Source organism: Thalia democratica, chromosome 9, assembly GCF_965202585.1.
Source record: "Thalia democratica chromosome 9, ktThaDemo2.hap1.1, whole genome shotgun sequence".
In the NCBI taxonomy this organism is placed as follows: domain Eukaryota; kingdom Metazoa; phylum Chordata; class Thaliacea; order Salpida; family Salpidae; genus Thalia; species Thalia democratica.
In genome coordinates this window covers 37121378-37139385 of record NC_139173.1, presented here as the reverse complement: position 1 = coordinate 37139385, position 18008 = coordinate 37121378, and the positions used below count along the sequence as shown (strand labels likewise).

The 18008-nt window shown below is 25.8% G+C and overlaps 1 protein-coding gene and 2 non-coding genes across 4 annotated transcripts; 2 read left to right on the top strand and 1 right to left on the bottom strand.

Moving 5' to 3' along the window:
- Nucleotides 1–1720: 1720 nt before the first annotated feature.
- On the bottom strand, nucleotides 1721–12068 carry LOC145844359 (uncharacterized). 2 transcript variants are annotated; one of them, XM_082951754.1, is made up of 11 exons: nucleotides 11937–12068; nucleotides 9721–9840; nucleotides 9327–9522; nucleotides 8914–9024; nucleotides 8600–8643; nucleotides 8294–8453; nucleotides 7937–8086; nucleotides 7457–7607; nucleotides 4734–4839; nucleotides 2643–2754; nucleotides 1721–1968 (listed from the first exon to the last, which is right to left on the bottom strand). In XM_082951754.1, the coding sequence occupies exons 1-11, from the start codon at nucleotides 12063–12065 to the stop codon at nucleotides 1877–1879; spliced, it is 1371 nt and encodes a 456-aa protein (XP_082807880.1). In that variant the 5' UTR covers nucleotides 12066–12068; the 3' UTR covers nucleotides 1721–1876. The 2 variants fall into 2 exon arrangements, with proteins under 2 accessions (XP_082807880.1, XP_082807881.1); XM_082951755.1 differs by having other exon boundaries at nucleotides 1721–1926.
- A 3129-nt stretch (nucleotides 12069–15197) lies between these two features.
- Trnar-ucu (transfer RNA arginine (anticodon UCU)) lies at nucleotides 15198–15270 on the top strand. The gene has a single exon. It is a non-coding gene; the product is annotated as a tRNA-Arg (tRNA).
- A 6-nt stretch (nucleotides 15271–15276) lies between these two features.
- Nucleotides 15277–15358, top strand: Trnal-aag (transfer RNA leucine (anticodon AAG)). The gene has a single exon. It is a non-coding gene; the product is annotated as a tRNA-Leu (tRNA).
- The last annotated feature ends 2650 nt before the right edge of the window (nucleotides 15359–18008 follow it).

Below are 18008 nucleotides of genomic sequence, written 5' to 3'. Positions count from 1 at the left end.
AAATTTGCAAATATGTTGTTTAATGTATTGCCTAGGACAGGATTTTTTTACTTTTGCTTTTAACAGTGTATTAAAAATTTTACGGTGTTCTGACTTTTTATATTAAAAAACACCTATACTTGTTTTGTTCAATGTACAAGCTATTTTTTTAAAGATTCTAACATAAATAATTCTTAACAAAAACAGTTAGAACTATGCAAATATGTTGTTTAATGTATTGCGTAGAACAATTTTTTATTTTTGCTTTAAATAGTGTATTAAAAGTTTAACGATCTTCTGAATTTAACTTTTAAACCGAAGTAGAATATATTTTTGATTATTGCTAGCAAAATGAATTGTTTTTTTAACATTGCTAGTGAAAATTTCACACAACCGACGATTCTACTTTAAATAACTCTGTCTACTTATGCACTTATTTATTTCACAACATTTTATATACAATCACAAATATTAAGTTTAATACTACATGTTTCCTCTTTTTTATTATATACCGTGTATATTGTATTGTATAAACATCTTAAACTTAGTTTAAATTTTTATTAAACATTTTGCTACATAGTTTGTTTTTAAGCTGAAGAATTTATTGATTAATTTGTTAAATTTATTATGTCGTACAATTTCTGCACAACTTAATTTATGTTTATTTAAAAAAAACTTGCCTATTCTTAGAGCTTTTTTGAGATTAGTACATGTTTTTATCAAATTTGTAGTTTTTGTAAACAATTTTATATTTATATGTTTTTATTCAAACTTTGTTTTTAAACCATAAAGTTCATTTATAGTTGCTACTCAAATAAATATTATACATAATTATACATGCTTTTTTTCTAATGTGTGTTAATATTTTATAGACTCCGTAGATCATTTCTTAAATTTATTTGAGAGCAGTGAAACGCCGTTAGTCGGAATAAAGTTTTGACACAAAAAAATCTGTGGTATATATTCCGATAAGCTTAGCTTATCAAGATCTCTAGGATTTAAAGCCTTTTAATGTTACATCTTATAAGTTTCATAAAATATAACTACTAAACAGTTAAAGTTATAAAATAATAAGGCTATATGAAATTTTTATGCGATAAACGTTTATGTTTTTGAAAATAATAAATAAATGAACTGAATGACTGCTTACAAAATTAAAATTTAATTAATTTTTGAGTAAAAGAAAAATTAATAATATACTTACAATACTTAACAGGTTTATAAAGTTGAACATAAATAAACTATTTTTGAAATTGATTATAATTGTATCTATGAGTATAAAAGTTTGCATAAATAAAGCATACTACGAATGATGATGTTATTTAAAGATTTTTTTCTGATTATTAATGCTTAATTATTATTTGAAAACTAAAGCTTTTTAAAATTTTTGAAAATTTTCCTTTTGTGCAGTTAAAGAATAAAAGGGTTGTTAAAATCAAAACTTAATGTTAAAACTATAATCATATTGAATGCAAAACAAGTATAATCGAAACAAACACAATGAATATAAAACATTTATACTTAATCGTAATAAATTTATCTTTAAAAATATTGACTTAAGTGAAAAAATTAATTAAACCAGTCAAAATTTTATAGTTTTTAAATATTTTTAATATAAATTTCCAATTTTTGTAATTTTACAACAATTTAAAAACATACATTACTTTCAATTTAAATTATTCTAAAATTTTTTAAACATTTGAAAACTGTTGATTAACTATCATCTAGTTTAAAGCACCAATTTAAATAAGTTCTCAACATTTTTGTTTTAAAACTGAAGTTTTAAACACGGGTACGAAACGTGTTCATTCCAAACAAGTTCGGTAATAAAAATATTTTAACGTTTATCGAAAACGTTTTGGCAGTAGTATAGCTTCGGGGCTTCACAAAACTTTGGTTACCGAAGTAGTGAAGCTAATAAACTAGACAGAATTCCAAATGACAACACTGAAAAGTTTCTGGTTAGCTTTTTATAGTTTGAAGAGATACCTGCGGAAAGTTGTTTTTTATTAAAGAAAATTCTTTAATTTTTGTAAGTGTAAACTTTTGCTGATTTAATAAGTTTTATACTGATAGTACTAAAACTGTATAAATAATTGATAAAAAAGATTTTTTTTTGTAATTTGCATCTAATAAAACTTAAACCTATAAAAATGAAATAAAATGTTTTTCTTTATATAATTAAAACTTAAAATTACTTCTATTGTAGTAGGTATTTACGAATCTAGAATTAATAGTTACTCTTTTTCCGTTTTACTCATTTAAATTTTTTTATGTTAACCTTAAGAAAAAAATAGCATTTGGAAGTAGTTCTAACTTTTTCAGGACTTTGTTTAAAGCAAGGACTACGCGCCATAACACCATAGTGGGTTAAAGGGAAGTACAACATGAATTACTTGAAACGTTTTTTTTTAATTTACTGTTTTTTAAATATTTAATAAATTAAACAGAACTTTTAAGTTTGAAATGCAATTATACATTTATGGTATTGACGTTTTTACAGATTGGTTGGAAATTATACAGTTTGTAAAAATGTATAATTTTACCATACTTCATAACATGTACTCTTTTTAACTCATGAAAATATTAAATTAAGTAAATTATTTTACCACATTTCATAACATGTACTCTTTTTATTTTATGAAAATATTAAGTAAACAAACCATATTTCATCACATGTATTCTTTTTCCTGATGGAATGAAAATATCAACGTCTCCATCTCCGTCAACATCTTGGACTGCCGGGGTTCCCACTGAATACTTGTCAGAAAATATCTGAACAAAATAAAATAAAGTTCAGAAAGTATAATATTATCGAAAAATTGAGTTGGACCAAAACATTCATGTGAATAATCTAAATAGTTGGATAAATTGTCAAAACAAATTGAAAGGGAAAATATACATAGAAAAATAATCACAATAAGGGAATTGTCTGAAAAGCCTACTCTGAAAAACTTATTTGTATACAAATCATGTATATTTGTTTAGTTATATAAAAACAATAGTTTAGACAGCTGTTTCGTACATGAAATATAAAGCTTCATGTACTCCTCATTAAGCTAAATTTTATCAAAATAGTAAACAGAAGTTTAGATTTTAATTTTTTTTACAACAATTATGACGTATCAATAATACAGCTTATTGTATAGTTAGCTGAACTTGAAAAATAAGCTGTGCTTGTTAATTTATGCATTTTGGAAAGTTTGGAAAAAGTTATATTAAAAAAATGTTTCAAACTATTAGAAAAACATTTTAACCTATTAGATAATTGTTTTAAACTAGTCGTGTTTGCGGTTTAAATTAAAATAAACCATGTATATATACATGTATAGAGTTTTAAAGTTTAAGTAATTTAAATAAAAATTGTGTTGCTAAAATTTAATAGAACAACTGTTAAAAAATTTTTTATAAAAGAACAACTAACTTTAATCTAAAATATAAAATTATCTAAGCCAATCTTTTGAATTAAGGATTGAGGGAAAAATAGTAAGTAAGTTTAAGTAGCTAGCATAATTAATTTTTAATGATTAAGTAGCTAGTAAATTGAAAGTTTAGTATTTTGGGGGCTTGGAGTTATGGGCTAAAGATTATAAAATAGAGTTTAAAAGCATAAATGAATAGGTATAAGTAAAAATATTTGCGAAACAAAGGTTTAGGTTAATCCGTGTAAAACTGATTTTAAAACTGATGGTGTCCAAGATAGAATATATTTCTGAACTTTAATCACTTGAGAAAATACTTAAAGTTTACAGTCTTTTGAATCGTAGTGGAATTTTTCATATTTTGGGCAAATTTAAACATAAATTGTGTAGTAGGGGACAAACAAGTTCATTTTGATAAAAAAAATTGCACATATGATACACCAGACTTACAATTAGGATACTTAAGCGTTTAATTATACTATTTTATTCAATTGCAAGTTTTTTTAAATTATTTAAAGACCTAATGACAGTAATTTAGTAACCATCTTAATACAAAAAATGAAACTAAATCATTTCAAACAAATTTTGTTTTATTAAGACATAACTGTTTTTCTGTAAAAGTTTTACTAGTTTGTAAAACTGATCTTGGAAAGTTTAGGTTCAAAACCAAACTTTGATTAATCATTTTATTTAGCAGTAGTTTTTGTAACGAAACATTCGATATTGGTTTTAATTGGAATGCCACTTTATCAGTTTTATGGTTTTAATGAACCGCTAGACTTAACTTTGATTTATTTTTGTGGTTTAATACTGATCATGATTTTTTATTTTATTTTAATTGATTAAGAATAGATTTAAGCAGTTGCTTTTACTTGTAATGACAATTCTATTAGGTTTTATTTTCACAGGTTATTACAAAAAATATGGTGTTTCACTTTTGTAGTAAACTATAAATAAACTTCAATTTTTTTATAATTATATTTAAATAGAACTTGCTATTGTTAAATTTAAAGTAAATTACAATAAAAATTCTATAAAGTATAAGTTACACTCTAGTAAATTTGAGTAGACAAGATTTTGAACAACTAGGTTTAAGCTTTTTATTAAAACTTTGTATTTTTTGACTTTTATATAAAATTTTAACAACACATAATAACTTAATAACATTATAACTAAGAAAAAAAACGTTTTCTTTTGCTTTAAGTAGTTCTAATAAAACAAGTTTTTGAAAATGTGTTACTTACAAAATACAGACAACAGTTATTTAAAATATTTTTAAATCTCCAAATACTTTTTACGTATAAAAAAGGTCCAATAAAAAATATAAACTACCTCTTCAACTTTATATTCCCATTTCACAAAGTTCCAGTTAATTGGTGAAACGACGTAAACTTTTCCATCGCTACCCCCTGACACTAGGATATTAGGACGCATAGCTCTGTAAAAAAATAATGATTGTTTGTTTATTTATTTAAAATAAAAATTTAATTATTCAAACGCATCATGTTTTCCACTTCTACCATTTAGTTCTACAATATTGGACGCATTGAAATACGAACAAAAACGTGTTTAAAAAATTTAAGTCCAGATGATTGAAAATTTATTTTCTACCATCGCCTCCTGATACTAAGATGTTTAATATCAGGCAAGTAAACTAGCAATTATGGTAGGAATTTTCTAAATTTATTTATAACATGTACCTTATTATGCAATTTTGTTTTTTACAATTTGTTTTACGCTTGTTTTATACTTATTGTTGATTATCAGTACTGAAATGGGTGCACAAAAATTTAAATTCAGGCAATTTAAATTCGACAATTCAAATTCTTAAAAAATATTCAAAGGACCTTAACGCAGAAGTACTATATATTTTTGAAAATACGTTTGTAGGTCTTTTTAATATCTACACGCTTATTATTTCTAATTTTGCAAAATTTTAAGTATTTTTTTAGATATGCTTAAAATAAGCTTAAAAATATAATTATTTTCAATAACTTTTAAATATCTTAAAAATATTTAGAATTTTGCAAAAAAGAAAAAATGGCCTGTAGATTTTAATAATACCTACAAACGTATTTTTTAATTAAAAATATTACATTAATTTTTGAGATATGGTGTGTTAAACAATTTTTTGTAATTTGAATTGTCCGAATTTGAATTATCATGTAACCATTGAAATATTTAGTCTTTGTAGAATGTTTTGCATTTTAAAACAATATTTTCTGCCAAGTCAAACAAGTTTGTACGAACGCATGTATTAACATAAACTAGTTGGCAAAAATGCTAATAATGTATAAAAAAAAATCGACTTTTATTACGTTTGCGGTACATACTTGTGGCGTCGGCTGCAGTTATAAGGTCGCTTCTGATTGGCTAATAGTTTACTTATTTTTGTTTTAAGTTTTAAGTACGCTTTTATTTTTTGTTACAATAGTCAGCTTACTCAATATTTTTTAACGCCTTTAAGGTTTCCTACAGTTTTTGAAAATCAAACGATTGCATGATACGAAAGTTGTTTAATGAATATAAAAAAAATAGTAATTACAAACACTATATTTAAAATACCTAGATGAATTCTTATGCATAGTTCTTTTACACAGGTTTGAAACGTATGTATAAACTTAGTAATTAGCACGTATTGAAATCTGATAAAAAATTTAGTAATTAGCTCGTATGAAAATCTGATGAAAAATGTTTTTATCTTCAGGCGTATTACAGCCGCAAAACTTATCCAACAACGCTAAGATATAAAAAGCTGATTTACTCTTTAGAAAATATACAAAGTTTTTAACAAAGAATTTCGTAGTACACTAAATATAACGAACGGATAGCTTTGAAAAGGTATCTACCAGTTAAAGCAGATAAATAATTAATGAACTAACATCAAAATATTTGTTAAGTTCAACAAAATTTAAGTCTTATCATTTAAAATAATTTAAACTATTGAAGTCAATATTTGTGAAGTAAACTTTGTGCTTGGAAATTGTATAAGTATCTTGGTAAAATACTAACTAATTTCAAATTAGGTTTCAATACAAATGTACCAAAGTTTCTAGATCGTACAGAAAAGTACAACACTTAAAACAAGGATCTAAGTAAAACAAGATTAGATTTTCAGACAATATCATTTCGATAACTTTTTGTCTAGCACGAATAGTGTTTTAAAAACCTAGCTTTTAAAAAAGTTATTATTAGCATAGAATAAAAGCGTGAACTAGACCACATCTTTGAATAAGAAAGTAATTAAACAAATTAAAACTTTTTCAACTGTATTGAATTGTAAAAGGGCTACAGCCATTTTCGTCAAAGTAATAATTTTTTAAAACTTTTGTATTTAAAAATGAAAATTAAACATCTCAATTTGTAGATAAGAAGAATAGTATAACTTCCAGTATTTTAAGATTTTGTTTTCAAAACAATGTTTAACTCAAAGAATATTTTATCAGCTAATATTTAAATTGTGTTCATATAGAATCTTAATGAAAATTAACTATTTTTAATATTTTAATAAATCATTTAAATATTTAAATTGTTGAAAAATGAGGTAAATAAGTACAAAAACTTTTAGTCATAACTAAAGATTTAACGCGTAAATTAAACTGTTTAAACAAGGGTTTTTCTGTTTTTTATTTTCAGTAGTTCGGTTCAACAACAAAAGTAGTTACTGTCTTTATTTGTCATTACTTGGAAAAACTACAGTCACAAACAATATAAAATTAAACATTGGAGCTTACAAAAACAATATCTGCGAAAACTCTTAAATCTTTAGGGTAAAAGGAATGTGCGCTCTATGAAAAACTTATTTTTGTTAGACAACCAAACAATTTAAAACTTGTATTAAACTATTAAAAGTAATTAAAGTAACATCCAAGTAATACGACAAGTAACATTATCGAATCTGGTTTAACAAACGTCCTTCAAATATCCTAAACAAAAATTGTTAATTAAAAAAAAAACTTTAATTCTTTAGTTTTTTGAACAGAATAATGTGCGAACCTTGGTTACATCAAATAATTTTTAAATAAAAAACGAATTAAAAAAAAGCAAATACTAACATTCTGGGATCTTTCGGATAGAACAAATGAGCGCTCCTGGGACTAATCAGGTAATATTTCGTCTTTGAGGTCCACTCAGCTAGCACGTGACTTCGCCACCGTCCGGTACCGAAGTTTCCGTCCATCGGTGCCTCGTACGCCATCAAGCGACCTGTTGCATTTTAGGAAAAATTTTAGAAGTTTTTTGTTTTATGGCGATTTTTAATTAATTGGTTTGTAGTAGAACTATTTTAAAACAAAGTTGACCTTTAAACTAAACAGTTTTAACTGTTTTGGAAAAAATTTGTTTGTTGAGGGTTACAGTTTTTGAAAAATAAAATTTTATTATTAAGATATTTTATTATATTTTATTAAACATTAAAAATGACTTCTTTTAACATGGGTATGGTACGTGTAAACTAAAAATTTAACCTAGTACTAGAAATTTAAATATTATATAATAAACAGTTATTTAAAATCAACAATGACGTCACATCTAACCTGGTCGACCGGAAATGGCTGCCACTGTGACGATGAGTTCGGGTCGCTGGTCCCCATTCAGGTCACCAACCTCGATGTGGACAAACTGGTCGTATTTGGCGATGACCCTGGACTTTATCCGGTGGGTCTGCGTCCAATCGTTGTCCACGTCTGTTTCATAATAGGGGAATTTTTATTTGAAGTTTTCGGTGTTAATTATGAGTTTATTAAAATTTCAAATATTAGTGGTTTTTGAATGTTTTTTTTTTCGGTACAATCAATACTTTGTTTCACAAAATAAATGCATTACCATTAACAAACACAGTTATCTGATTTGTCCTCATTTTACAAAACAAGCGTAACTATGACGTCACAAACCGTCGCTCCAGTACACAGTGATCTGATTGGTTCTCCTTCCCGCCACGGCGAACAGCTTGTGCCTCCTCCTTTTCCTCTTGGGCCATCTCAGCATCCGGAATTCCCCTCCTCCTACGTCATCAGTCACGTTCGATATCCGCGTTTCCACCCAAGCCGCGCCCTGATTGGTTAATTTAAATTTTGTCCTTTGTTGAATATTTTACCTGATTTGTTGCTGATGATATATAACTTTTTATATTTAGTACATGTATGTTAATTTATTTTTATCTAATGTTATTTTTTTTTTTCAAATATTGAATACTTTACCTGATTAGTTGAAGGCTGTCGCAACCAAATCAGAGATGCCCCGTCTGTAAAAATAAAATAAGTGTTATTATGATGTATTTTGTGGTAGTTGAGTATTTTTTAGAGTATTTTATTTACCGTTTGTTTTTTATCACAGCAAAGTCAAAACTTTTAAAAAACTTTCAACAACAATCTAAGCTCATAAGTGCTCTCATGTTGAAATTTAAGTATATGTATATTCTTAGAAATCATTTTTCTAATTGATAATTGTCACCGTTCAATATGCAAACTATGGGAAACATATTCATTATTAATAATCATTTATTTTTACAAACCTCCTTTAGTCTCCTTGACAGTGACGCAGTCTTTCCTCCCATCAATGTCCATATCGACCCATTCTGTGTGATGAAACACAGCCTGTGGGGCGTAGAATATTTTTGAGGGCCCTGTGAAAGTTTGTTTATTAAAATTGAAAACATTTTTAAGGTGCAAAGCACAATCTAAACAAAACTTTAAAGTTTGATTTTAATAGTTGAAAACAGTCTTGTTAAATACATTAAAAATAACATTAGATTTTTATAATAATTCTTTAAACACTTTACAAAGACTTTAAAATGATAGTTGACATTTGATAATTTACTTCTTGTATAAAAATATTTAATTTATACAGTTTACTACTAACTTATACTATGATCTACAAAAATCCGAGTAACTAGTCCCTGTTTCACAAAACCCAAAACCAACTAACGCCAAGATTGTTCGGTTTCCATGTTCAAGAGGTAAATAGCGCCCTCTGTCGACTGAATCCCGTTTAAGTTTCCCGCGGTGATCCACCAAACCAGCGAAGGTTGGTTATCGAGGGTTTTCTGGGGCAACACCCCGATTTTGGTTGGGTTGGGCAGTTGTCCACTCCCCGTGACCACCTTGGTTACTGACGGGATCGACTGTTGTCATGGTGATTTGGTTAAAAATAAGAAGAAAGTGCAATTAATTTTAAGTTTTTATCAAGGTAAAAATAAACAGTTTAATTCCAGTAAACTAACCAGTAACGATTAGAATAAAACAATCAAACATAATTTTAGTTTTAAAACAACGATATATAAAGTAGGTATATAATAAATTTATATAGTTTTTTAACTTACTCTTGGCTGACTCATCAGTTTCGGGAGGTCCTCGACTAACCGGTTTTGTCCGTTAGCTGTTGTATAAGCGAGGTCGAAAGTTGCTAGCGTCTGTGAAGTTGAAGAATGAGGTTTCAGTATCTGAAAAATAAAATTAAACATTTTTATGTTTATTAATTTGTTAACAAAATTTGTTAATAAAATGTTAACAAATGTTTGTTAATTTGACGAATGAGGTTTTAGTATCTGAAAAAAAATTAAACATTTTTCAGTTTATAAAATAACTGTTAACGTTTGTTAATTTATGATGTTTCAGAACCGGTAAAAATAAAATTTATCAATCAAATGCATCAACATCTAAACAATTTGTGAATGTCTAATGAGGTTTTAGTACCTGTTTAGAAATATGCATATTGTTTTTAGTATTCATAAAAAGTTGCTGAAAATTAATTTTTGAAACTGATTTGTAATTACAGATGTTGCACCATAAATAATTTTTTTTTTCTATATGTCGTATTAAATTTGTCAAAAGCTTTTAAGATTGTCTATAAATGCTGTCCTGTTATGGGTCTTAGAAGACTTATTTTAATTTATTTCAGATTCTGGTTTGAGATGCATAAAAGTTTTGATAAAAAGTATATAACGTTAAATTCAGTTTTCATAAACTACCACTTCTAGTCTTTTTTTATTATCTTATAAAATGAATTATGTAAAATTTAAGAATTTATATATAAAAAGATGACAAAAAAGGGGAAACTTTTATTTAAGCCACATTTTTGTTAACAATGTACGATAAAGCATACGAAATTTTTAGATGCTTAAAAATGTAAAATTAAGAAAAAGCATAATTAATTAAGTCAATAACTTGAAAAGCAAGATGTAAATCAGTAAAACAAAAGTGAATTACAAAACTAAGTTTTTAAAAATATTTTTATACTTTCAAAATGTAAAAAAACGTTAAACGATGATGTCACTATATAGAAAATACATGAGGAACGCTAATTAAATTCATTTTCGGCGGATTTTGTACATATTTTTTAAATTAGAATATTGGGTATAATGTTTTAGCTAAACTAGACACTAGACCTATAATTTGTTTAAAACATTTTCAACATGCTTAACAAGTTGTTTTACTTTAAATGACAGGTTTTGTTATGGTATTGAAACTTCTACAATTTATCTAATTCAAGTTTGTTAAATTGTATTATTGTTTAGTTTTGCTCCAAACAAGATGTTAAATTAGATTATTTTCTAAAAAAGAGATAATAAAAACTTTTGTTGATATTTACTAAACAACAAGTCCATATCATACAGAAATTAGAACAAAAATATACATTTTTGTTAACATAATTTTAAACATAAAATTTAAAATATTTTAAGCAGTTTCAAGCAATACAAAAAAGATATAGAACTAAAAACGTGAAGAACTGGTAAAAATGAAGTATTTAATTGTTCCAATTTCGTTCTTAAACGCAATATTAGGAAAAAATAACCATTTTTAAATATCAATTTGTTTTAGTAAGAAAGTCACTAAACTTTAATTAAAATAAACTATGTAAAAGTTTTAAAAATATAATAACTTTTTATAAATATAAACCAAGCTACGTACAAACTATAATTTTTTTAAAGATATATTTAGTTGTCGGAGTTAAACATGAATTGTAAAAGTTAAAAAAGAATTAAGGATTAAACTACAATAAAAGCCTCAACTCCTTTTACAACAAAATATATTTATTTGTATAAACTTTTGCTAGCAAAACTTTACTAAAAAATATTTTTGTTAAGATTCAATAAACGACAAACATAACTTTATTTGAGCACAAACTAACTTAATACAACAAAACTTTTATTTCAAAGTTAAACTAACTTAGCTCAAATAATAATGTTTTAAGTTAAATTGTGTGTAAATACTTACTAAATACATAATCAACTATAAATAATTTTAAATGAGTAAATATAGCATCAACCTATCATAATTTTCATTATCTTAAGCAGAGTCAGGAAAACTAAAAGTTTTACCTATTTAAAATTTTTTCTGAAGAAAAATATAGTAATTAATACTTAGTTTTATACTAAAAAATTCAGTAGTTTTGTACATTTTAATTCGAAATACAACTTACATGAGCACAAACCAACACTAACAATCAGTAGTTTATTTAAATTAAAGCTAACACAAGCAAAATGAAAATAAAAAGTGTCTGTATTTTTATTTACTTTGTAACAAATACAAAACTAACATGAGCAGATATGGGCTCCATCACCATCGGGATATCATACATTGACGTTGCCACATACTTATCAACTTTCTGATTTGCAAAAACATAAAAAATATTCAACAAAAATAAAAACAAACTTTTGTGCTTCATGCCTGTATAGAAAAGCTTATGTGAAATGATGTAGCTCGAACTTGTGTGAGTATTTATTTGCCCCGAAGACATTTTACTTACCGATTTTTTCTCTTTCTAATCGTTTTTATACTTGATTTTATTACAAACTGTTTGGTTTTTCATGACAAATGAAGTTTTTCTTTCTGACTTTTCTTCGATGAATCTGCTTGTATTTTCAGTTAACGTATGCTTATTAAAAGCAATTTTTTGGTTAGCCGAACTATATTCACGTGGTTAGTTTATTCAAAATGTTTTCTGTGCCTCTTAAACTAAAATAAAAACATTTTTTCCACTATCTCATCGTTTTTACCTCTACTCAGTATGTAGATTTGTGTTGAAGTGTAAACTTATATAACAAAACTTTTCAAATTACTTTTTTTGTTTTCCAAAACATGTGCATATGTTCAGTTAATTTATTTTGTTTGTATTGGGGCCATTAAAAAAATTATTGCTGCTTAAAGCTCATATCCTTTTTTTTTTACTGTTACTTGATCTGGCTTGTAATTTGTTTCTTTTCAGTACAAACAATTACAAATTTTTCTACTTTGTTAAAGGTAAACTTTAATTGTTCAAGTATTCTTCCCTTTTCATTAGATTGTACTTTTTTAATTGCTTCGTATGATGACAAGCACTTGTTTTTCAATTGTTTTATATAAATTGCGTAGAAAATGTGGTACTACTATATGTATATGATAATTTATCATTTTAGTTTTTATTACGTTTATTGTAAATACTAATTTAAAGTTTATACAAATTTGTTTTGTGGTTTATATTTGTAAATAAAGGTTTAGTCCTTTTTTTCTGCACTTTTTGCATTTGATATCTCGTAATAAAAAGTGTTTATAATTATCCTAACAATCAATAAATAGTTGAAAAGTTATATTCACAATGTTATTAATCATTTTATTTTATTTTAACGGACAGACTTTTAAGCATAAATAACATAAATGTATTTTTCTTAGTAAAATCAGTAATCACACGCGTTTCCAATTACTTGAAAGTTAAAACCAGTATGATTAAGTAGAATTGTGAAACAAAATCTAATTGACCTAAAAACCTTTTTTAATAAAAAAAATCAAACTAGTTAAAAAGAAAGCTTAATATTCTGTTTACGTTAAGATGTATCATATTTTTATTTTATATTTGGACTAATGTAATAATGTAGCAAAGCAACGTAAAAAGTTAAAGTATTTTAAAAAGTAAAACATAATTTATAAATAATTTTCTATTTCCATATGAAAAAATGAATTAAAGAAACGTGGATAAGATAATAGTTTTTGGAATCAATACAAACTTTGTAAAAATAAGCCAAACAAGATTTTTTGTTTAATATTAAAATTTTAACGAAAAAAAAAGAATAAGAGGTTTTAAAATCTAAATCTAAATTTGTTTTTTTTCACACCTTTTAACTAAAACTTAAAGATTTTGTTTTAAAAATTTTTAAAAACAAATAATCATGTTTACGAAAATCCTAAATGTTTATGTTCTCATTAAATGTTAATAAAAAATGTTTATAGTTGGAAACAAATTACTTGTTTACTATTCTAGTTTGTATTACTGAAAAAATGTAGCTATTAAGTCTTTAAAGTTGAAATAATTTCAAGCTTTAATTTATTTGAGTAAGTAACTTTACTAAAAACGTCCTTTTTAATTTTATTTGTAGCTTAATACTTTTGATTAACATAATTAATTTTAAACAATTTTGTTTTGATATATAAAACAAGTAAAATCTGTACAATTGAAAATCCTCAGTAATCAGCTTTCAAGTTTTGTCAAAAATTAACTTTAATAAAAGTTAAGATGTTCAACTTCTGCATCTGAAAGCAGTGTATAATTTTTATTAAGAATATTCAGAATAATAATTTTATCTCGAGTCAAAAAAAGTTAAAGTCAATAGCTGTAAAACCACTAAAATACAGTTTTTGGTCTTACATATTTTTTTCAATATTATTGCAACTACAAGTGAAACTATTTAGTCTTCGTTCTGCAAACTTTACTAAACTCAAAAATATTGAGTAAAAATATATATAGTTGCTAAACTAAATAAAACTTTGAAAAGTATTTCAATACTTTTTAAATTATCATGAACTAACAATTATCTTAGTTTAATTGTTTTGGTCTTCATACTTTCACTTCTAGTTTTTATAAGCCAAAGAAGAAAAGGTTCAGTTTTTAAAACTTAAAACATTTATTTTATAAATCAGGATTTTGTTTCATTAGTTTCATCCTAAATCATTAAAAACTTAATTAAATAATTTAATGAAGCGTTACCGAGCTTTTAAAATAAAACTGTTAAACAATTTTAGCTGTTTTGCATTTTTATTAAGGTAATTACTGTGAATTCAACATTTTTTTGTATTTAACAAGTAGCAAGATATAGAAAGTAAGTTTTGTGCTTAGCATTTTTCTATTATTTATTTTGGAGCTATAACTAGTAGTTTTAAGATAATATTCAAAGTTGTTACAGCAGTAGCACAATCAATGAATATTAAAATAAAAATCAAGGTTCTAAACTATTAAAAATTAGAAGTATATCAGTTAAGTAACAAATAACAGTTTATATTTTAAATGCTGTTGCTACACAATTTGGCACACAGTTGTACACATAAATACAAGCAAACTATTTATAAAATATCTTGATAGTTATTTTTATTATTTTTAGTTGTTAAATAATGTAGTTCTACATAGACTTGAACGTTTATAATAGTATTAAAAACTAACTTTATTAATTTAAAAACTTTAAAGTTTACACAAAGAAGTAAAGTAATGAGTAAGCTAGTTTTGCCTTAAAAAGCCAGATACATATATAAAGTTGATTTAGTTGTTTACTAAGCAATTATGAATAAATATATCAACACATAAATAAACTTACACTTTTGAAATGTTTATAAACAGTAAGGTTAGTATTAACTTAATAAAAACATAAATTGATTGAAATTTCAATTCCAACCAGCTACATAGTGAGAGCAGAAACGTAAAAGTTTAAGTAAACTGTTTACTTAGCAGAAGCTAAGCACTGAGTTAAACGCTTTAACACAACGCCTTAACTATTACGTCACAAAAGCTTGCAAGCCACACTTTATAAACTGTGGCATGCCCTCACTTTCAAGCGTCTCCGTAGCGCAATGGATAGCGCGCTGGACTTCTAATCCAGAGGTTCCGGGTTCGAGTCCCGGCGGAGATGTGGTTGGGTAGCATGGCCGAGCGGTCTAAGGCGCTGGATTAAGGCTCCAGTCTCTTCGGAGGCGTGGGTTCGAATCCCACTGCTGCCACCTTTTTTACAATTTTGTCAACATTTTTAAATTTATTTTTTATTTTAAGTCAAACATTAGTGAACTTACTTGTTGAAAACTAAACATCAAAAGCTTGAAAGTTTTTAACACGTATTGTAAATAAAAGGCAAGTTATAATTTCCATCTATTTCTTATACGATTAAAACTTTACAAAACATTTTCTTCTTATTAGTAATACAGCAACAAAGAATTTTATAATTTTCTATTTTCAAAATTTTTAATGACTAATGAACATTTAAGTGCCCACTTTGTTGTAACTCTTGCACTTTCACTTTCCAGTGTGCCTTGTTGTCTTATTTCTATATTTTTAAATAGCAGAATATTTGAAGTCTTGTTTGGAACAGTAAACAGTTAAACCATTGACTCTTCCAAACAAGATGTAAATATATATTGATACAAGGGATTTATTTTAAAAGATATTAAATAGTGTAAGCCTTAATGATAAACATCCGTCTAGCGGAAGTTTTTTTTTATTTTTAACGAAAAGTGTTGTCACCGGCCTACGACAATTGAATAAAACATAATTTAGCATATAAAAAACAAAATTCATCCTTAGTTGCAAAAATTCAGCACTCGATCTATATATTTATTAGTACATTGTAATATACTTGAGTTTGTTAAAAATTTGATTACAGTAGGTTTTATTTATGTACAATGTAGAACTGTTTTTATTTTAGTTTATGTATTTGTTCTTCTTATATATTTGATTTTTAGCAGGTACAAATATTTTAGTGCTATATAATGTATTTAATTGTTTTTTATACAACTAAATAGATAAAGTAAATAGTTGGTGTGTTGTAGCTAGAAGACCAAGTCCTTTGACAGAAATTTTTAAGTTTTGAATATTTATCATGTTCAATATAAAATATAAAGTTGAATTAAAAACTATTTTAAAGTAAGTTATACTTCAATACACGGACTCACACTATATTTTAAAAATTAACAAAATTAGACTTTGTGTTATATAAAACCTTTATAAAAACTAAAAACAAAAAACTATTAAAATAGTTGTGAACTGTTATGGATGTGCTTGTTTAATAAAAGTAAGATTTTTTTTTTGTTGAAAGTTAAACAAAATAAACACTGTGTAGAATTATTAATATGTCTAAATTTTCTCTGCTATCAATTTTAAGTTGCATGAAAAAGTAGTTAAAGTTGTTTTAAACTTCCACTAAGCAATTTTTTACACTTACAACTTAAAATCTTGTTAAATTTAGTATAAAAAGCTTAATTTGTATTAACTTAACAGCTTAAGTTATCAAATTTTTAAGAAATGTAGTTAAATTAATCAATTTAGGCTTAATGTTTTAATCATAGAATTACATGTAGAAGTCTAAATTTTTGAGTATATATTAATATAGATGTAAACAGTGATGTGGTGTGCTTGATTAATATAACCATGGTTTAATGTTTTTCATTTTTTAAAGTGTTGAAAAAAATAAAACAAAACACTGTGTAGTGTTTTAAATGTGTCGGAAATTTGTGTTATTGAAAAAAGTAGTTTATGCGTTCTGATCTGAACTTTACAACAAGACTTCAGGTTCTACTTGTTAATGTATAACTGCCATTGTGGTTATAAGCGTATTCACCATAAAATAGTCCTGTGTTTAGTTTCGGATTTAAAGCTTTTAAAAAAAGGTTTAACGAAATACGTACTTTGCTAACTAATAAACTTTGTGCTTTTCATGTAATGGTAAAAGAGTTAATTTTAATTTTCTCATTGTTTAAAGGTAGAAGCATGTATATATTTTAAACTAAACTCCTAATTAAGAAATAAAATCTTGGGAACGGGTCTAAATTGAACGAAGACAAAATTGCACTAGGTTACTAAATTGCACGAAGCAAAATTTGTACGAGGGCACAAAACTGCACGCAGGAACAAAATTGCACGAAGACGATTTTGCATCAAGGGTCAATTTTCACGAATCATATTTTTGCACAAGAGTAAAAAAAATACACAAAAAAAATAAAATAAACAGAAAAAAAAAATTAATTAATAAAAAAAAAGAAAAAAAAGCTACTGACCGAGAGTTAGGGTTAGTGGTAACAGTGACAGTAAAAAAATATATATATAATTGATAAAACTAATAAAAAAACAAAAATAAAATAAACCCGTGCAAAATTTTCTGCTTGTGCAAGAGTGTCTTCGTGCAAAAGTGAACCTTCGTGCAATTTTATCCCCTCGTGCAAAAGTATCTTCGTGTAATTTTGTGCACTCGTGCAATTTAGACAGCTACCCAAAAAATGTTTATTATAAAGCAGAGTTTTGCTTTGAAAAATTTAAATGTTTGAATGGTTTTACTCTAGTATTGCAAACAAGCTGTTTGCATTTAATTACAAATTTTTTTCAAAATGTTTGGAATTTCTATGTTACGAAACTATACATCTCAGAGCAAATTTAGGAACTAAGATTATTTCTCAAATAAATTCTTTTGCGCTACTTTGTGTCGAGAAAACTTCTGATTTTCAAAAAAAAACTTTCAAAGTTTTTTAGTTCTAGTTAGTTTATTGAACAAAAGTTAGTTTATTGAACAAAAACCGAAAAAAAAATTAGCTCAAAAAATTTTTGGTTCAATGACCTGGATAGCAAAAAGACCTCTCGGTCATCGAGTTGCATACCCATCAAAAT